The 21,870-nt window shown below is 38.1% G+C and overlaps 1 protein-coding gene across 1 annotated transcript in view; it reads right to left on the bottom strand.

Annotated features, from left to right (window-relative positions):
• Positions 1–9,927: 9,927 nt before the first annotated feature.
• man1b1a (mannosidase, alpha, class 1B, member 1a) overlaps positions 9,928–21,870 on the bottom strand; it is a 34,028-nt gene continuing 22,085 nt past the window's right edge. The window contains exons 11-14 of the mRNA XM_038268235.1: positions 20,565–20,685; positions 19,126–19,320; positions 15,766–15,897; positions 9,928–10,485 (exon numbers count right to left, since the gene is read on the bottom strand). Of these exons, the coding sequence (XP_038124163.1) occupies positions 10,276–10,485; positions 15,766–15,897; positions 19,126–19,320; positions 20,565–20,685 (658 nt within the window). The 3' untranslated portion in view covers positions 9,928–10,275. The remainder of the gene's footprint in view (positions 10,486–15,765; positions 15,898–19,125; positions 19,321–20,564; positions 20,686–21,870) is intronic.

The raw sequence follows: 21,870 nt of genomic DNA, 5'->3' as shown, positions 1-21,870 counted from the left end.
CTTTATTAAAACAAAATAATCTGACCTTTAAATTTGTTTTATGATCTGAAACATGTAAAAGTTGAAGAAGTTATAAAGGGGCTTTTACAAATTCTTAACAAAAAAAACTTCTTCCTGTTAACCAACAAGCTGTCTCTGATAAATCACCAGCTTTATAAATGCTGAACAGGAACTAAATGTTTATCTATTTATGATGGATTGTGTTTTTATTTCACCAGCTTTCATCACCCTCTGCTTATAAAAAAAAAAAAAAAAAAAAAGAACATTTGCTCGTTAGCTTTTGGTAAAGTTGTCCCTCCTGTTTTGTGTTACTTTCCCAAACACTGGGTCTCTGATTCAATATGCATTTCTTTCCTCATGCGAGAGAACCTTTGGCAATCAATGCACCAGTCAGCCTATTCAGAGTACAAAAACGTGACTGAAATGAGACTGGAGGAGCTCAGGAGTGGTTCCAGGCTGAATATGTGCAGCAAATATCCTTCAAAACACAACAAAGAGTTCAAAAGTTATAACTGAAAGGTTTTATCGGGAAGATCTAACCTCATGTTAGCAGTAAATGCAGGTTCGATAAAGTCAAAACAAAGAGCCAATTTGCAGAAGCCGTGTCCGCTCTGAAAACGTGTCAGAGTTAAAGGAACATTTTATCAATAAGAATCCAAAGGAGCATTAGCACTTTACCTGTCATCCCTTCAGATTTGATGGGTTATCGACGCGTTTTGCCACACTTTGTGAATCCTGATCAGACGGCAAGCTGCACTGTGAGGAGCCTTCTTTTTTATTTGCTTCGCTGAATTGTCTAAAGCAGCAAAAACATTATCTGTTCATGTGAGGGCCAAAGCAGGGTCAAACTAAGAATACATGTAGCCTTTACAGTAGTAGCCATTCAAAATGTCCCCACTTTCCTTGATGAGCAATTGGCTGGTCCTCTACAATTCCTTTTTAAACATCAATTTTTGTACTAAAATATTCTGTCATGATTTCTGGACATTAAGATCTAGAAAGAAACTTAATCAGGCCTTGTAATTCAGTGAAAGGGTGGAGTCAGAGTAAAAAACTATGCACACCCAGAGGGGAGGAAGTTTGAGGGGATTTTCCTGGGAGTTGCAGGAAAGTAGGCTGCCATTCGGCTGGCGTTTGACTTGGAAGAGCCATTTTGAATGGCTGCAACTGTATATCCCCTGATTTAATCACTCTTATCTTAAAATAGAAAAGCTGTTTTAAACGAACTTTCTTTTCGTATTCACTCGTGTATTCAAAATGACGAAATAAATCTGTCTAAGTCTAAAATAACCATACCATTAATAAACAGCATTATTATACAAGAATCAGCCAGTCCAATGGGAAACAACACAGGAACGGCTTCTACACATTAAAAATGTTTGTTTAGGTATAAATAAAGTTTTGAGCTAATTAGCTTTGGACTCCTGCACATTTATTCCAAATGGTGCTCTCTCTGGATTCCTTTAACATTTTCTTTTTAACAATCTGAACAACTAAGTAAAACAAACGGAGAAAAAAAAAGGCATACGCACATGTGCATATTTTAACTGTGTGTTCCATAAATCATCTTCATGATTCTGAATAATGATAGAATAATATTACACGACTTTTTTGGCCTTTGAAATCAATTATTTCAAAAAGTTTGACTTTTACACTTGTTGAAAATATAGTGCAGTATCCTTAATTAGAAAGACAAAGCAAAGTTTGTGGACAGTGGTCCCTTTATTTTGTTTGTAAAAGTCAATAAAAAAGAGATTATAACCAGACTTATAGGAGCCACAGAACCTGGATAAATAGAAAAATTTTCCCACAGTGGAAGGCAAACAGGTAAAATCTAAGTAACAGTCTAAATGATTCCGAAACATCTTCTTCCCCACTGCCATCAGAAACCTCAATGTTTAAAAAACTCTAAATAATGTCAGACTCTGCATCAAACTGACGACAATGAGTTTTTTTCTCCCACACTGTTTACATTTGATCACTGCTGCACTTTAAGAAAACGAAAATGTCATGAGAGCTGTACAAAATGAAATTTTGTTTTGTATACACTGTGTCTATACAAAATTACAATAAATGTTGTCTAAGTCCAAGTCTAAACGCATTCAAAAGCTTCAGTGTTTATAAATCATCTATTTGAAAACATTAAATTAACCTAACCGTTTCTGTGGGCTGAGTCGGAATTTAAAGAAATATTTTTAGACCTTTTTTTGTCACAAACACCACAAATACCAAAAAGGAAACCCTTTTTTAAAGTAAATGATTAAAACAAACGTGTCTAAAATGCAACAAAAGAAAACAAAATCAATTCCTCTTAATTCCATTTTAAAAGCTGTTTGTGTTTTATTGATATAAGTTTGGATATTTTGCTTCAAAATCCAACTAAAAACAGATAAACAGGAAGAGCGGTACTCTTTTTTTTCTCCTTCTTTTTATTAAACTCCAGATCTGTGGTCGTCAGATTGTTCGGACATCAACTCAAAGCAAATAATGACCCATCACTGTGATGCTTTGTGAGCTGGAGACGTTTAAAATTTGAAAGCCGCAGCTCTGTCTCTGTGTGCACGGCCTGGCGGCGCCTATCTGTGCCAAACGAGCTAAACTGTTGCCCAAAAACCATTAAAAACCCATCAGTGAGGCACAGTGCTGGATGTTGGAGCACAAAAACACGCTGCAGCATCCTCGGTGTCAAATGTGTCTCCATTTAAGGCTGAAAATAACTCCTAATAAAGCTCTAGTGTGCAGCACATCCAGCTCAGGTGAAACTGTAAGCCTTTGTGGAGGTTATAGTTGTCCTTTTCATCACATCGAGAGGTGTTAACAAACATGCACAGAATGGAAAGAAGAGGAAAACAGTTCCACAGTTGATCTTTTACAGACAAAATATTCCTGTCAGGTCTACTCTAATTTTTTTAAAGAATCTCACATTTTCCAACATTATTATAATAGAACTGTGCAGTGACATTGTTTGAAGCCATTTTTCATTCACATAAAGTTCTAAGAATTTTACATAAGTTTGGTCAAAGGAAGCTTAAATTTTTCTTTTAACATGGAAGTAATTTTATATTACCAGGATTGTATAAATGAAACCTAGGCGATAATTCAACAGAATAGACAGAATCGCTTAATCCAGGCATTCATTGTGCGATTTTTTGCACTTTTCGGGCTGACTTTCCAGTCGTGCAAGAATTTTTCGATCGGCCCGACTTTCAGCCTGATCGTGCATCGTGTGGCATGCAGTGTACAAGGGGTAACGAGGCGAGATCAGCCTCTCACGACCACCTCCTGATCAGGAATCGTGAGGTCAGGAGAGGTTTCAGCACACAAAGTTGCACAAACTGCCAAGGCAGAGCATTTCAGTCTAGTGAGCTTCATATTCCTCCTGCTACTCCTTTGGCTTCCGGATAGACGAGTATTACCAGTGCCATCTCACTAAGGAGCTCAGCCTACTGTACGTGGTTTTTAGACGTTCAGTGTGAGCAGGTAGTTCGAATCAGAGCGTCTGGCTGCACATGCATCGTGAGCTGTGAACTGTAGCTGTGTTCAACGATTGAGAAAAATGGCAGTGTATGCCCAGCATTACCCATCTTATCTTTGAAGGAACCCTATCCGCATTGGACCACACCTCCACAGAGTCCAATCAGCATTCAGTCCAGTTTAAAAGACATTCAAAATCCCATCACAGTTGCTACTCAACCAAGCGTCTGTCCTGTTGGCTCGTGATGTCTGGCTTTGACTCGGTTTGCCTTGATTCAACCCTCCTCCATCGTCCATCTGACCTTGACCCTGGTTCTGCCAGTCGTCGCTTCCGTCGCTTCATGCTTGCTCATCATGGCGGTTCATATGAACCTGTACCTTATTCCAGCTGCCATCCATCTTCGTTCTTTCTCCATTCTACCACCAGGTTCAGGCCTGGGGGAATTAATCTGGTTCTCATTAGAGACTGACATAGGAGTGGATTTTCACTCCTGTCCCATCCCACTCCCACAGAAAAAAAATTGTGTCCCGTCCCGATCCCGGGCCAGAGTAGAAATCTAAATCCTGTCCCGTCCCACTCCTGGTGAAATTACTCCCAATCTCATCCCGCTCCCATTCAGAATGACTCCCACTCCCGCACCACTCCCATTCTTGTTGTCTTCAATAAGATTTCTGCCAATACATTGAATCTGAATTTCTTTTGAGCGCGGGTGAAAAACTGAGAGCGGAAGCGCTGTTGGTTTTTGGGTCCTGTAGTTTTTTGACTCTAATTATAGTGTAGGCTTCAAGGAAAAAAAAACTACAAAATGGCAGTGCCGGTACTGGATTTTTTTTTCTTTCTGTTTTATTTTTATGGCATCGATCCTAGTTTTTTTGTTTTGTTACTATTGATTTGCTCCCGTTAATGTTTAATCCTGTGCCGTCCCAATCACGTGATCGTTACTAATACTGATTCCCATCCCACGGGAATCCCGTGACCCGATGGATTCCCAAACTAGTCTCTAGTTCTCATTCGACATCTCATGCATACAATCATAGTAAATTCCAGTGATGTTTCCTACCGAGGTCTGAGCACCAAAGATTTAAACATTGTATCAATGAAACTCTTCTAAATGCCAGGTTAGATATATATGCAGGAGAAAATGTTGCATTTCTTGGATTAACTAGTCTTTAATAAGCATCAGAAGCATCTTACCTAGAATTCAGAGTCTTCTTAAAGAAAAATTAAACGCTGGTCTCTTTTCTTTAAAATGTGTTGATGTTGAAAGGTTTATGCAGGATGGATCTGACTAAAAAAAATCTTCTGAGGAGGATCCATAATGTTCTCAATTTTATGAAGAATTTGTCTTTAACTAGCAAAGCTACTTAAATGTTGCTTGTGGCTCCAAATATAGTTTTCAGATGAAAAAGACGATTGAAAAGTTAGTATTTATTTGGAAATTAGAGTGCCAGATTCTGAAGGAAGAGGTTGGTAACGATCCACTATTTAACAGAGAGAGATGGTTTAGGATTCATATCTGCTGGTGTTGATCATCTGCATTTTATCAAGTTCAAAATCAAAGAATCGTATCTACAAGACTTTAGAGGACTTCATGCAGCCCAAACTTCATGGTGATTTAAATGTTTTCCTTCCACTAAATTTACCATTAATACACTTGGAAACCATCAGCCTCTTTAGCAAAGAGATTTTAGTTATTTTGCCTGTTTTGGGATAAAAGTGAAGACCAGATTATAGGCAGCATAAAACTTATCTACTAAAAAAACACATTTAATTAGTCTGATTAAATCAGGGGTGCATGATAGTAGAAAATCCCTTTGTGGCAATCAGGATTATACTATAGTTATCTAAAACTACAGAAAAACAAAAACTGAAATAGGGGAAACGTTTTTTGGTTAACTGAAATAAATTACTGCAATTAAAAAAAGGAAAAATAAAACTTAAACTGTATCGTATGTTTATAGAAGTACGGTAACTACATCAAATTGTTTTTTTTATCTATTAAAGCCTTCCAAACAGAATTTTTTCTCCAAAGGACTCATTGATGTACCTGAAGTTTAAATATATATTTCCCCCCTTTTTTATTACTTTTTTATTACTAAAAATAATTTCATAAATACAACACTGATGTTTGAGACCTGCGACTAACAATGAATCCAAATGACATAACTAAAACTAGTACTTACCCAAATGAAAACTAAACTTAAAAGCATAATTTTGACAATATCTAATTTTAAAATACCTAAACTATTCTAAAAATTAATTAGATTTCACTGAATTAGAGAAAAAAAGCTGAATAAAACTAAATCAGAACTATTGTAACCTTTTGAGGATTAGCATCTCGATTCTGCCATCTGTCTTTACCGACAAAGCCGAGGTTCTGCATGTATGGAGTCAGGCTTTTTTAATCACTTCCCCTCAAATCTGTGCGTTACTTGATGGATTACAGCTCAGCGCCCACGTGGCAGTCTGGTTATAATTGGAAAGGCTACCATGGCAACCAATCAAAACCGACGCAGGAAGACAAAAAAGGAATTGCTTTAAAACTAAACATTGAGGTTAGATAATGTCATACCAATCAGGCCTCTTAACATTTTAACAGTTGATTGTCTCATCCTTTTTCAGACAGTTAACTTAAAAACAAATTTTCTGTAAATATTTATAATGGTTAATAAAAAAAACATAAATGAAAAAGCAGAAATTAGATGGGCCGATGCAGTTAATTGTATAGACTTGGGAAGTCTGGTTTAAATGAACAACTTCCAAACCTCTGCAGGAATTCTGTCAGAAACTATCTACACCCTTTTATGTAGTCACCCATCCTTTACAGAATAAAAGCTATAAGTTTAAACTATAATATGAAGAGGAACAGCAGGATCAGAAGGTCAAACAAAAAACAGAGCTGTAAAAGTGGATAAAGTTTGTATCTTGATCTTAATATGTAGAAGGAAAGCTGTTTTTTATTGAACTAATGTGAACAAAAACACCTTGAGTTATATTCTTCAGTTATAAGGAAATCACACATTAATAAGGTTTCTTCTCTTTGAAGAAAGATCATCTTGCATAAAGAGATTTATAGATTTAAGGTGGGATTTAGTGGTGTTCTCAGCAGAAGTCAGAGTTCCTTCAGTTGCAGAAACATTTTAAATAGTCTCAAGCTATCAGAGCTTAACATGCAGGCTGTTTCCTGGGAACTGGCTCACTTTCACTTCAGCAGCAACCGATGCAGATCCATCGTCTAGCTGTGAAAACATTTGGTGTATGAAATCAGTGAAATATGCAGCCTTCCCAAAAGTTATACCGGGCTTTAAAAACAACCTTCAAAATAATTGTAGGCATAAAAAATCTTTTTTTTTAGCTAGTTGGTTCTTAACTAGATCCAATGGGGGATTTGGCTTTACATAGAGAGAGAGCTGGTGGTTCACAGATTATCTAAAGCATTATTTGGGTCTCAGTGTGGTAAAATATGATTCCTTTAAAAGATGAAGGAAAGTCTGAATGTTGGAGAAGTTTAATCATCATCATTTAGAACAGATCCAGTTAAATGAGCAGATGTAACATTGGAAAACAAGCCTATGGATGATGCAGCTGGTTAGTCTTTGGACCAAATGTAGGGTTTAACAGTGATGAAGTAAAAAAAGAAAAGAAAAAAAAAATCACCCATAAATATGGTGGTACTTGATAAATACCATCTTGTGCTGCTTTTCTTGCTAATCAACAATATGGGTAACTTAAAAATAAGGCTCTGCTGGAGGATTCTTCGCGAAAGGATTTTTTAAAAACTAAATAACATTTTACTTCAGTTTTAAATGCTTTAAATACTTATAATAACTTTCAAGAGAAGACATGGGAGTCTTTTAATCCTTCATTAAATTATTTCACAGTATTCTGTTGATGCAACAAACTGCTCCTCCTCTACACTTTTTGTAGCCGTCAACAAGCTACTGGTAAAGTTCTGCTTGGATACTAGTCAGAATTATTCATATCATGGTTTCTGGGTAAAGATTTAATTTGTATATTTCGTTTCGTTCCCAATTATATTCTATATATTGTATTGTATATGGTACAATGGTGCTGTCAACATGGTTAACATCTTGGCGAGATTTCAAAGCATCTTCTTTACTTCTTTGAACAAACCTCTCATCATTTGGAAAAACAGGTCAAATCCTCATCTTCTCTGACCAGAAAACTTTTCTGCAGAAGATAATTGGCTGGTCCCTGATGGCTGGAACCAAAACAGGACGGAGCAATGATCCCAACACATTGTGAAACTGTTTTTGGTTAGAACTGATCAGGCCCAAGCTGAAAATGCTAAGACTTTGCTAAAAAGGGACCAACTAGTTTATATGAACCCTTCCGATAATAAAATATCCAATCAGAATCAGACCAGAAGCTTCACGATGGCTACAGTTGTTAAAGGTTTAACTTGCTTTAAGTGCTTTATCCAAACATTTAACGTCTAAGCAGAGTTAAACCCAAAAAAATTTTTTTTCAAAAAAAGAGAAGAATCTCTAAAAGCAAAATAAAACTGAATAATCAACATTTTGAACTGGATTTTTATTTACATTTCATTAAAATATTCATTTTAAAATTATGTACTGTTTTCTCAATAATCACAGAAAAAATTCATTAGCTTTACAGCAATGAACCCCTTACAGTAGCTTTTTGCACGTTGCCACTGGTGTCCCAACGAGTCATCTTTGAGATTAGAAAGCCTCCTTGCCATCACCTTAATTTTCACATCTATCCAGAGGTTCCCCATCAGATTAAAGGCACGACTGGCTGTGCCACAAGAAAATGTTAACTGTATTTGAATTTAGAGGAGATATGTCGGTTAAAACCAAAGATCACTCTAATCATGCTGAGCTATATGCATTATTTTCATCACCTTTGTTGATTGGAGAAAATGTAGAATTTCTTTAACTTTTTTTAAAAATTAAAAGACTATAAACGAACACTGTAACTTTTAGCCACTAGGGGCACTAGACCTGTAATTTCCAGGCTAAGCTCCCTTAACACAGCTGGCTGCACTGCACTAAATTATGGGATCTGATAGCAGATGTCTTTAGACCAGCAGATTGAGAAGTTATGGAGTTCCTAGTAAAGTAACTTACTCCTCTACAAAAATAAAAATAAAATCGAATCAGGTAAGTGAGATATCTGTTTTGTTGCCTAACAAAACTGTTAGCTTCAGAAAGCCATACAGCAGTCACATGACTCAACCTAAACAGGCCATTTGTTTGAAAAGCAGCTCAGACGGAGCATCAATACATGCAGAATATCGTCTTTGAAATACTTTCAATATATCACAAATTAATGAAATACCCAGGTTGAGTAGATGCAAACACCTGAGTGAAGTTGGCCCCCCCACCTTCTTCAAATCAGACTAAATTAGTGTCAATTGTTTGTGCTACATTTGTGCAGCAAAAATTTTCATTTGTGCCGCTACCATTTCAAAGATACAAAGAAATATTTCTAGAGGTCATCAGAGGTCAATCAGCCCCCCCCACCTTCTTCAAATCAGAAGAAATGGGTGTCAATTAACTCAGCTCTGTTTGTGCTGGTTTGTGCAGCAAAAATTGTCATTTGTGCTGCTTTGGCTTTGAAGATATTAATGAAAATGTAAAGGTCAAAAGGTCTACCAGCCCCCCCACCTTATTCAAATTAGACAAAATTGGTTTCAAACGTTTGTGCAGCAAAAAGTTTCGTTTGTGCCGCTTTCATTTTAAAGATATAAAGAGATGTTTCTAGAGGTCATCAAAGGTCAACCAGCCCCCCCCTCTTTCTTCAAATTTTCAAATCCATCCAGCACATACGGAGCTGAGTTAATTGACACCTATTTTGTCTGATTTGAATAAGGTGGGGGGGGCGGTTGACCTTTGATGACCTCTAGAAATATTTCTTTAAATCTTTAAAACGATAGCGGCACAAACGAAAATTTTTGCTGCACAAACGTAGCACAAACGTTTGACACCAATTTTGTCTAATTTGAATAAGGTGGGGGGGCAGGTTGACCTTTTGACCTTTACATATTAATTAATAACTTCAAATCCAAAGCAGCACAAACGAAAATGTTTGCTGCACAAACGTTTGACACTATTTTTGTCTGATTTGAAGAAGGCGGGGGGGCCAACTTCACTCAGGTGATGCAAACTTATTTCAAAATATCTTGAATCCCAAACCATTGATTGGCTGGTTTAAGTCACATTAAGCAAGTAGAAATTGATCGTTTAAGTGGAGGCTGCCACTCAGTCATCAGTCCATCACAGGCCTCCCCAAGTTTGTTTTTATCTGAGAAAGTCCCCATCATGTCGGACATGGTCCGAGTTTCAATGCAAGAGAAAACCAGAACATCTAAGCATCTTCATAATAAAGACAAAAACCGCCATGTGACCTTAATAAATACAAATAAATAACCCCCTGAAAAATAACCTTCAATCATTAAAGAACTGTTCATGATCGGTGTAAGCTTTTATTAAATGTCTTCAGGATTTAAGAACTGAAGAACGGTGCAACGTCACATAGACACTTCTAACGTCCATACCCAAAGATGTTGCAATGTCTGACATTTTCTAGCACTGACAAGTGATTTTCACCTCATAATAACCCCAAATCAGAAAATATACAGTAATCATTTGAGTCCCCGACCTGTTAGAAAGTGTTCTTGTGATGTGAAAGTTCAGAGGCCAGCTGAGATACAAAACCTTTTCCTTAGGAAAAATAAAGCAGGCATGGACCGAAAAGCAAAGATCTGTTACTGCTTTAAACAGCAGTTCCAGCCTAGGCGGTCGCTTCCGGGACTCTCATTTGGGCGGAGACGGCCATATTGGCAGAGGATGAGCCTCTGTGTTGAAGACGTACTTGTCAAGGCTGAGCAGCTCCAGGTCGTCGGTGAAGAGCAGGTACAAGTATTTGAGCGTCTCACCCAGGAAGAAGCTCTCCATCTTGTCCCGGGGCCCGGGGTTAGCGGGGTCACGGACGTTGTTAATGGAGGTGTAGCCGCCCCCAGACACCTTCGGGGGGGGGAAAGAAATTTGGTCAGGTGGTAAACGCTTCCATGGGGAAGCTGAAAAATCAATCCTGATACACGTTAAGCTTCGTCCAAGCCACCAGAGATTGAACATAAAATATAATTACATTTTCCAGGAGAAAATGGCAGAGGTCAGGAAACAGACTGCTTCTGTTATATTTGCTCCTGTGGTTTATTTTGTTCACACTTCATCTCATAAATCTGTCAAAAGCCCTCAAACTCTTCTTTTAGAGTAGAAACAAACCCGATTCAGCTTGTAATAAACCTAAAAATGTCTGATCATAAGGTGGATCTAAAAACTTCATTTGTTTGAGTAAATCAGTAAATATAACATTGCTGATTTTGGCCTAGGCAGTCATGTTGACAACTGCTAACCTGACAGAAGGGTTAGTCACAGTAAATTGAGCTGGCTATAAATTCAGCCAGGGCATATTCAATGGATAGTTAATGGAAGGAAAATCTGACTCCAGAGAATCCATTAGAAGCATCCAATCTAGACGAAAACAAAAAAGGGGCAGAGTTTTGTTCAGGAACCAACATGCTTGAGGTGTGTTGTGAAGTTTTCCCAGTCAGTGAAAATTTGATTAGTGCAATACTCCTTTGTTCTACCGATTCCCTCTGTCAAGGCAGTGTACTGCACTTTAGGCTTCCTTCCAAACAGCAAAAGATGTTAATTCAATGTTCAACTGTGATTAAAAAGATTGATTTTTGTTATCAAGAAATGATCCAATCCTAGCCAATTAAACATTGTTGAAAATATGTAATTGAATCAATGTTCTTTGGTCCAATTATAAGCACTAAATGCTAACGTCCATGTTGAGTAAAACCAAATGCTACTTGTCGCAAATTTAGATAACAGTGGATTTAACTCTGATATTATAAATACCACCTATGATTAAAAAAAAGCCTAACATGAATATTTCAACATTTGTTCACTCATATTATGCTATCTGGGCTGCTTCTGAGGATCTATATACAGATGAGCCACATCCTTCTGTAGTGCGAGCTAATAACTGCCCACCAAGGATTGTGGATCACACATTATAATTCTATAAAAAAAAATATACAATTTTTTTTTTTTTTTTTTACATAAAGGCAGGAAAGAGGATTCTGTGGTGGAATATATTTCCAATGTCTGTTTGTGTATTTTTGAAACGTGCGCATGCACCAGTGCCCCCTCCTTCGCAAAAGTTTTCTACGCTGGAAACGCCTTTGCTTGTAATTTTGTATTTCCCCTGGAGAGGTAAAGTGCCAGGATACACCAAGTCAGCAGGAAATCTCCTTAAGAAGAAGAGGTCTGTCTGCGTTATCACTGCAAGTTATATTTACAATTGGTTGGTGTGTTCTCGCTGCTGCTGCTACAACTTAAAATCGCCTCTTCTCGAACTAGCTGCATATAGCTAGTAGATACAGAAAGGCTACCAACAGGAAACGTAGGCTGTATATAATTTTTTGTCAGCGTATTACTTTACACGTTTTCGACTGTACATGTTTCGTACTTTCAGAAGTACAGTCGAACTACAGGATTTAATGTTATTTACCTGTCCAGCAGAAGTTTTGTGACCGAAGCATCCATTTTGAGACAGTTTTGCTCCCTCAGGGCACACCATCTCTGAAAAGAATCTCCTAAACACACATTTAGCCGGCTTCGTTCTCTCCCGCTTTCTCTCCTCTTTTCAACTACATCGAAGTAAACGCTTTCTTTTCCAATTAGGTTTGTAAGGATGCTTTTCGGCCATTGATGCTCCAGTTTGCACAAAGAGTGAACAACTAGCTCAAAAAAAGCTGCAGCAACATACAATCATAGGAGTACTTTTTCGCACGTAATGGCGGGCCGCTAGCAAAACAGCATGTGAGTTGCCCTTGGAGCCTGTGTAATTAACATACCGTATTTTCCGCACTATAAGGCGCACCTAAAAAACTCAAATTATTTCAAAAGCCGACAGTGCGCCTTATAATCCAGTGCGCCTTATATATGGCAACTACGATAAGCAGCCGCCGACTCCATTTTCTTCCGCGCGCAGTGCATGCTGGATATATACACCAGTATATATATTTCATTTCCATTAGTTTTTTATGTAAAGACCCCAAAATGGCTCCTATTAAGAGACACGCATATGACGCAGAGTTTAAACTCAAGGCGATCAATCACGCAGCGGAATAGAGCAGCTGCAAGAGAATTTAACATTAATGAATCAATGGTGCGAAAGTGGAGGAAGCAGCAAGATGACCTACGCCAAGTAAAGATGACTAAAAAAAGTTTCCGAGGGAATAAAGCGAGATGGCTATCTGACTGTTTTGTTGACATTCCCTTTAGCGCAGCTCCATCTATTTGATGCATAAAGTAACCCCCAGCCTCTACTGTAGCATCTATTGTATGCGCCTTATAATAGGGTGCACCTTATATATTAGGGTGACCAAACGTCCGTATTTCCCGGGACATATCCGTACTTCACGTCCTGTCCCGGGCGTCCCGGGTTTTTTTTAGAAAGTGAGGAAATGTCCTGATTTTTTCGACGCTGCGTGTGACGTAATCCCTGAGCCGCGTCAGTGCGGGCAGCCCTGTTCTTAATCAAAGGCTCTGTTCGAAAACCTGGGCTGCATCCTCCAAGGACACGGTCTACCTAGACTGGATCCCTCGAAGTCCTTGAAAATAAGGAACAGATCTACTCTTCGGCGGGTTTTACCGCCGTATGCTCTGTTGCCTAGCAACCGTGAAAGTTGACACACAAAGCAGGAAAAGAATGAATACCGAGGTTTTCAAAACTGTTTGTTTATTTATTTATTTTTTTTTAAAGTTAAAGTGAACAAAGACTACACTCAAAAGAATCCAGAGTGGAATAAAGGTTCCAACCACCGGGAGCAGGAACAAATAAAATCAAATGTAATGATAGAAACCTTAGTCAGTTAAATAACCTGCTGCTGTCATTCTGCACATCTCTGATGTTGCTGCTATTTTCAAACATCCATTACAGTAAAAATGTCCATAGCTGCATATTGGTTATTTATTCTCCAGTTTTATATTGTTAAAACATTTTACAGAATTGTATTGTTTATATTTTAACTCTTTATTCTTATACATTTTTCTAAGGTCCACATTTGTGTGACAATTTTTAATAATCTTTCTGCTGCTCTAAATTTGCCCATTGTGGGACAATAAAGGGATTTTCTATTCCATAAAAGGGTTAGAAATATATAAGTAAATCTAAACAATGTATCTACAAAATATACAGGTGCTGGTCATAAAATTAGAATATCATGAAAAAGTAGATTGATTTCAGTAATTCCATTTAAAAAGTGAAACTTGTATATTATATTCATACATTACATACAAACTCATATATTTCAGATGTTTATTTTGTTTAATTTTGATGATTACAAATGACAACAAATGAAAATCTCAAATTCATCATACCAGAAAATTAGAATATTACTGAAGACCAATAAAAACAAAGGATTTATAGAAATGTTGGCCAACTGAAAAGTATGAACATGAAAAGTATGAGCATGTACAGCACTCAGTATTTAGTTGGGCCTCCTTTGGCCTGTATTACTGCAGCAATGCGGCGTGGCATGGAGTCGATCAGTCTGTGGCACTGCTCAGGTGTTATGATAGCCCAGGTTGCTCTAATAGTGGCTTTTAGCTCTTCTGAATTGTTGGGTCTGGTGTATTGCATCTTCTTCTTCACAATACCCCATAGATTTTCTATGGGGTTAAGGTCAGGAGAGTTTGCTGGCCAATTAAGAACAGGGATACCATGGTCCTTCAACCAGGTACTGGTAGCTTTGCCACTGTGTGCAGGTGCCAAGTCCTGTTGGAAAATGAAATCTGCATCTCCAAAAAGTTGGTCAGCTGCAGGAAGCATGAAGTGCTCTAAAACTTCCTGGTATGTGGCTGCGTTGACCCTGGACCTCAGAAAACACAATGGACCAACACCAGCAGATGACATGGCACCCCAAACCATCACTGACTGTGGAAACTTTACACTGGACTTCAAGCAACGTGGATGAAGTGCCTCTCTTCTTTTCCTCCAGACTCTGGGACCTTGATTTCCAAAGGAAATGCAAAATTTACTTTCATCAGAGAACATGACTTTGGACCACTCACCAGCAGTCCAGTCCTGTTTCTCTTTAGCCCAGGCAAGACGCTTCTGACGCTGTCTGTGGTTCAAGAGTGGCTTGACACAAGGAATGCGACAGCAGAAACCCATGTCTTTCATACGTCTGTGTGTGGTGGTTCTTGAAGCACTCACTCCAGCTGCAGTCCACTCTTTGTGAATCTCCCCCACATTTTTGAATGGGTTTTGTTTCACAATCCTCTCCAGGGTGCGGTTATCTCTCTTGCTTGTACACTTTTTTCGACCACATCTTTTCCTTCCCTTCGCCTCTCTATTAATGTGCTTGGACACTGAGCTCTGTGAACAGCCAGCCTCTTTAGCGATGACCTTTTGTGTCTTGCCCTCCTTGTGCAAGGTGTCGATGGTCGTCTTTTGGACAACTGTCAAGTCAGCAGTCTTCCCCATGATTGTGTAGCCTATAGAACTAGACTGAAAGACCATTTAAAGGCTTTTGCAGGTGGTTTGAGTTAATTAGCTGATTAGAGTGTGGCACCAGGGGCCATCAATTTTGAACCTTTTCACAATATTCTAATTTTCTGATATGATGAATTTGAGATTTTCATTTGTTGTCATTTGTAATCATCAAAATTAAACAAAATAAACATCTGAAATATATGAGTTTGTATGTAATGTATGAATATAATATACAAGTTTCACTTTTTAAATGGAATTACTGAAATCAATCTACTTTTTCATGATATTCTAATTTTATGACCAGCACCTGTAATCCGGTGCGCCTTATAGTGCGGAAAATACGGTACTAGGGGGGCACATACGCAAAATGTTTGATTGACAAACAAGTAGCCAATCCACTTTCGACAGTAGGCAAAGTGAATTGGCTATTGTTTTGTAGGCACTACCAAGGCCAGTTCACGGAATTTAATTTATTAGTTTTTTTGGGGGGGAGGGGGGGGGGCATAAATGCAAGAATGCCATCCATCAATTCAGTCAGTTTAGATTAATCAGGACACTTAATTTCTGAGACAAATCCTCTTTTATACCTTTAATATTCCCATTATTACACATGCTAAATTAACAGAAACATAAAAATGAATGGAACTGTCTTTGTGTGATAAACCTAAACAGAGTATAACGACATAAATCAGCCAATGCATTAAAGATGGTGAACACTGATAAGGGGGTACCTTGGTATACTTGTTGAAGCTCTGTAAGATGTCCCAGCCCCAGTCTCTGTACTTGCTGTCTTTGGTGAACCTGAACATGTAGAACAGACTCTCCAGCGTTTCTGGTCTCAGCAGGTTGTGTCTGTCAGCAGGCTGCAGGACGACAATCAGCATTTTATTCTGACCTTTAAAAGCCAGACAGGAAGCACGGAAACCAAAAACAACACTTTTAAAGCAGCTTATCGTGACAGAAGAATCAGTGTCCCACAGTGAGGACTGAATGAAAGCCAACTGCAGACAACAGACCCCCTTCACTGAGTGATTGCTGTATATAGCCATGATTCATGTTATTCTTGGAACTCTCTTTATGTGGTTGGAAAAATAGTTGAGTAGGAACAGGAAATAACCAAATCTACTTCCTTCAACAGGAGTTTCTATTTTAGAACAAGTCTATATAAACCAGATGAAATGTGCACACGAATAATGTGCTGTAAAAACTCAAATCTCTATTATTTTACTAACGATATCCAGAGTTCATTCTTACATATGTGCCTCAAAAAGCTCAATCAGGAGGCAATAAATCTCCTCCGTTTAGCATTTTAAATAATTTCCCTGTAACACTTTGGGATCAAACTGCCTAATCAGAAACCTTCTAAGAAAATGTTCAGGCCCAGATGAACAGGTAGGTCCAAGTGACGGAGCTAAGTGTCTGAGGGCCTTTTGGGTAATAAATCGCCTGGACAGAGATTAAATTAAATGAGTTGTAGGAAAAGTCTGGTAGGTTCAATACTATAAAATGTGAAACAGACCGGACCAATTACAGAGTGGAGGGGGGCCTATAATACAACAGTGAGCAGCTGCAAGAGAGCAATTTTTTAATGTCCCTTTTTTATGTTCCTAATAGAGCACTTTATACAATTAAAATTGTAAGAACATGATATTTCGCGTCTTATCTGCAGTTATCTGATTGGTTCTAAACCGTTTCTGTGGACTATGTTAGTCCCCTCTTTAAAAACGGTTTTTACTCAATCCTTTCCAGATTAATATGCAGTCTACACAGTGTAAATTAGTCTGGCTAGACAGGGTGATAATAAATGAAGCCAGTTTTAGTCACTATAATGTTATTATCACAGTGCAACAAAGGCTTGTCGCTATTCTGTTTGCCTGATGGATCGCTTGGCCCTTCGATGGGATTATTTTCCTGCCGTTTCACTTTCACCAAGCAGACGCACTCCCTACATTTTTGATTTGCAATAATAGTTATACCCAGACTCCTACACAATTTATATAAAAAACATACAGCTCTTTCTACATTTAAATTTTCAAAGTTCTCAATTTCTCACTTTTAAATATAATATTAAGTTTAATTTCTTGCAGAGAAATCACATGTTCCCCACAGAAAACAGAACGATCACAGCATCCAGAGTTTCAAAGTAAATCACTAAAGACGGTATGATTTATTTAGACATCTCACTTTATTGATCGTTTCTGGTGCATGTTTGTATACATGTTTGTCTATTAGCAACTGTGCCACTTAGATTGGTTCCTTGGTGGTTATTAGTTGGATATAATCGCATTAGTGCTTAAGGGAATATAGGGGGTTACATAATAAAAACGTGAGGATTAAACATTAAATGCACCATATAGCTTTTCTATTACTTACTCATCATGGAATAGAACTCAAAAATATATGTGGAAGGCCAAAAACAAACGGTGAAGCAGTTTTAACCCTCACAAAATGTATAGATTTTCAGTCAGACTTTCATTTTTATCACTGGTTTTTACAGCATGTTCTGTGCATGGTCCTTGGAGCTCCTCTATGTTTTACACCGCAGTGGAGAGAATGCAGCGTGATCTTAGGGGAGTGGAGAAGTTGCACGTTTTTCCGTACCAGAGCTTTGTTTGTTGTTGCCACATCTACCAGGTTTTCTGTTGCTCGCATGTGGACTGATTTACGCTTCAGGAATACGCAGTTCCCCTCTAAAACAGAGGGTGGCAGCAGTGACACTCCAAGGTGGAATGTCCTAACCAATTCAAAATTTTAATTATTAGTATAACCTTAAGCTTACAACCAAAAACCGGAAACAATTTATCGACATCGATACACTAAAATTAACTCGACAAATACAGAATTCATACTCTTTTCAGAACTAGTGAATTATGGACAAGAAGGTTATGTTTATCTGAAAGTCATTTCATCAGAACATCTGCTAAAACCCCCGTTGCACCATGACGATTTAGACCAGCGTATGCCTTACGTATGAAAAATCTGGCAAAAATGGGTAAGTTTTGTATAAGTAAAGGTTAAACACGTTGGCACACGTTGACAAATGGCAAGTACGTTGGGAAATTTTGAAGAGCTTTTCTTTCTATATCAGGAACAACAGAGATATAAATACTGGATTGGCGCATCCACAGGGTGGAAAAGTTAGATAAGCAGATGAATGGGTGACAGAAAACTTATTTCATTAAAGATAAATGATCAAGGATAGTTGGCTGGAGAGCAAAAAAATGGAAGGATTAACGGCCTAATGAATGGATGGAAAAATTAACGATGAATGAATAGTTGGATGAGTGATACAGAGATGGATAGAAATATTAATGGATGGATATTTTCTCAGCCTTACATTAAAACACCTAAACAGAGCGTAACACAGAAAGTATTTGGCTGCAGAAGAGCACCTTTCTCTCTTAATCCTACTTGCCATTCACTCAGCTGAGACAAGTCCGCAGAGCGCTGGTTTCTGTCCTCTTGAAACAATAATTTGAGATTTTTCAGTATTAAAACAAAGCTGCTGTTGATTAACAAGCCCAGTTGGGTTTACACGTTGTGTTTGTAATAAAAACCCGTCATTAGGCTGCTGTTTAAAAGCTGTTCATTCACTCTAAATTAAGCAGAGTAGAATCTAAAAGGCTTTTATGATCCGTCAGTTGTTTCTTTATAAGTTTTCCACCAGATCTGAATGAGCTCAGAGAGCGTCTCCTAATTATTCCTCAAGTTAATGAAGGCAGCAGCAGAAATAAGAGCAAAATATTCAGCACTATGAGAAAAACTCAAGCTGTTAATGAAAAAGGAAATGAGCCCTGAGGAGGATGACCAAGGTTATGGTCGCCACTCTCAAACAAACACAGAGTGGGTAATTAAAATCTGTATTTATCAGACGTTGTCGGGCATCTGCGTGTCGGTGAGTGTTTTCACCGATTCCATCTGTCAGATTGCTTTTAAAAGTTTGATTTTGTGTGAACAAGTCTTAAACGCACTTTCTGCACAGAGCAACAAACATAAAAACACCTTTCAGAAAACACAAGGCTACAAGAAGGCCTTGCTGCTTCCTGCTCCACCACTAACAGTATTAAGAAGTACTAAAAACAGAGCCTCACCTTCACAATAACGTCGTGACCATCGCTGGCCTGCAAGCTGAAGTGTGCGATCTCAGGACTGAGGCCGGTCTCCATCTGTTTGTACATCTGGTGGCAGGTTTCCATCAGCTGCACAGCCAGGTCCATGTGGTCCCCCGGGAGGCCGTTGTGGGCCCCCAGAGCAAGAGTTCCCGGCAGGAAGCAAACCAGATGATCCTGCAGAGCAACACCAGGAATGGATTTCAGGAAAGGGTGACTGAGCAGCAACTGACAAGTCAGAGTTAATTGATTTAACGGGAAAGTCATTGTCTGTAGACAGGGTTCCTACAGCATAAGGCAAGTTAAATTCAAGACTTTTTAATGCCACTTGAAATAAAAATTTAAGACCAAATTCACAAGAAACACAAGAAAAACCTGCTTGCGACAACTTTACCCAAAGGTTTATTTTAACATAAACCAATGTTTCAACTTTTGAAAAGCTTTCCATACAGGAAGAAAGCAAAAAAACACACAAATGACAGATATATTTGAACACTTATTTAACTGAATTCCCAAACTTTGTTTTAGAAGGGAACAAAACAAATCATAGTACTGCTTGCATTCGTCAGTTCGTCCTCCACCTGTTGCAATTTTGCCATTTTTTCTTATTATCGTTTTCTTAGTATGTTTGATTTGTTGATAAATGGAGGCGTTGCAGAGACAAGGGTGGAACAAAACTGAGAACCACGGCAGTTTCTTGGTAACTCGATTTTGACGCTTTGTGTTTCGTGCTTCCCATGTGCGACTCCACTGCCTTAATTCCCATCGTTCCGAGCTTGAATGACTTCTTGCACAAAATACACTGTGCCTCATGTATGTTCCCTGGTTTTAGCCATGGAGAAAACTCTTAGCTGGAGACAATTTTCATTACATTTACACTTGCTCATATTTTCCAGACAAAAAGTTAATGGCGCATCTCCCAAATATCCCGGCCGCAACAACGCTTTTATTGGTTCCGGTATCGGGACGGAACCAATAATGGTGAGCCGTTATTTTATTTTTCTTTATGGAAAAAAGAAACGCATTGTCAATTTTAACGTTTTATTTAGATTACAAAAATAAATTGTAATAAAAATAATCCTATTTATGATTTTTTTTAAATTAAGACCTATGAAAGACAGATTTAAGACATTTTAATACCAATTAAGGCCTTAGTTTTATTTTGAAGAATTCAATGCCTTTTAAGACTTTTTAAGGACCCGCGGGAACCCTGGTAGATGACTGAAAGTGTAAAGCCAAAAGGGGGTTGTCTCTCTAAACTTAGAGAAGCAACCAAAATTGAAAAATCTGCCCTAAACAATTATTGTTGTTCTGCTCCATTATCATCCATGACTAAAGTGCCCTTGAGGAGGACAATTAACATTTAACTCAGTTTTGACTCAGTTTCACTAGCAGGGATTGATTTGATCAAATATTGGTACCATCTTGGGGTTGAAGCGGTTGTGGGAAAGTTCTCCAACGAAGGTCAGCCTGCCGGGCCCCGTCTGCCTCACGAGATGCTTCTTCACTCCTTCAATAGCCTGCAGGTAATCCTCCAATAAACTGAAAACAGATTCAGGAGGAGGAAATCCATCAGAGAGCCTTGGAAGACTGGACATGTTAGAATCAAATCTTCTTTATAAAGAAAAAGTTGATTAAGGTTTTTTTTACTTTTACCCTCTTTACCCGAAAACTTTTTAAGAAAAAAAAATGCAGATAATTTAATCTGGAGACTTTTATATGTACTAGGAAGGAAATTCATGAGGTTTATAGTTTGTGACCAAGCACCTTTAAATCCAGATCTATTCCTTATTGCTTTTAGGTAGAGTTTGATGTCCTGAGTAAACCTTAATTTATTATTTAATTCAATTCAGTTTGTTTATATAGCACCAATTCACCAACCAACACGTCATCTCAAGGCCCTTTACAATTCACCAGATCATACAGTCGAATTGATTCAAAGTTTTATATCTAAGGAAAACCAGTTGATTGCATCGACTCATTGACTCGAAGGCAATCCCTCACACTAAGCATGCTTGTAGCGACAGTGGAGAGGAAAAACTCGCTTTTAACAGGAAGAAACCTCTAGCAGAACCAGGCTCAGTGTGGTGGCCATCTGCAGAGGCCGACTGGGGTTTAAGGAGACAGAATGTGGTCCTTTAAATTAGCTTTAATTGGTTTTGGATAACTTTTATTCATTTTGCAAGCATGCCCTACAACTAGCTGTGAAGCACTTTGCTCCAATCTGATGTTTTATCAAGTTTTAATCATGTTTCCGCATATTTAAGCCTGAATGTTCCATTATGTGTTTGCTACAGTTTAATGTTGTACTATTGTGTTTTGGTTCCCATACAAATGCTTCCATTGTAATGAAGATTCGCCCTGAATGGTAAATAGCGCAAAGCCAAAATTAGGTTCTTTAAGATTTTTACAGCAACAACAATAGTATCTGTAATAGTCATTTCCTTATTGACATTCATTGAATAAAGGAAACCATGTCTCTTTTGCCCTTGCTAGCTTCGCTCTCGTGTGTTTCATTGTCTTTTAGCTCTAAGGACAAAATGTTCCCCTTCGGGCAACTAAGTCCCAGCCTAAAACTGCTTAATCATTGCTTATAAATTAAACATTACTGCCTTTAAGACTTCATAATTTGGCCTTTTTTCAGGTTTTTGTTTTGTTGGGAAACAATAAAAGAAAAAAAAAATAAATACATTCATTAGGTTCGGTCATTACTGTTCTATTGGTCAG

Source organism: Cyprinodon tularosa, unplaced genomic scaffold, assembly GCF_016077235.1.
Source record: "Cyprinodon tularosa strain WSP-4 unplaced genomic scaffold, ASM1607723v1 ctg7, whole genome shotgun sequence".
NCBI classification, from domain to species: domain Eukaryota; kingdom Metazoa; phylum Chordata; class Actinopteri; order Cyprinodontiformes; family Cyprinodontidae; genus Cyprinodon; species Cyprinodon tularosa.
Note: the sequence above shows the minus strand (reverse complement) of the source record. Positions and strands in the feature narration are given on the sequence as shown.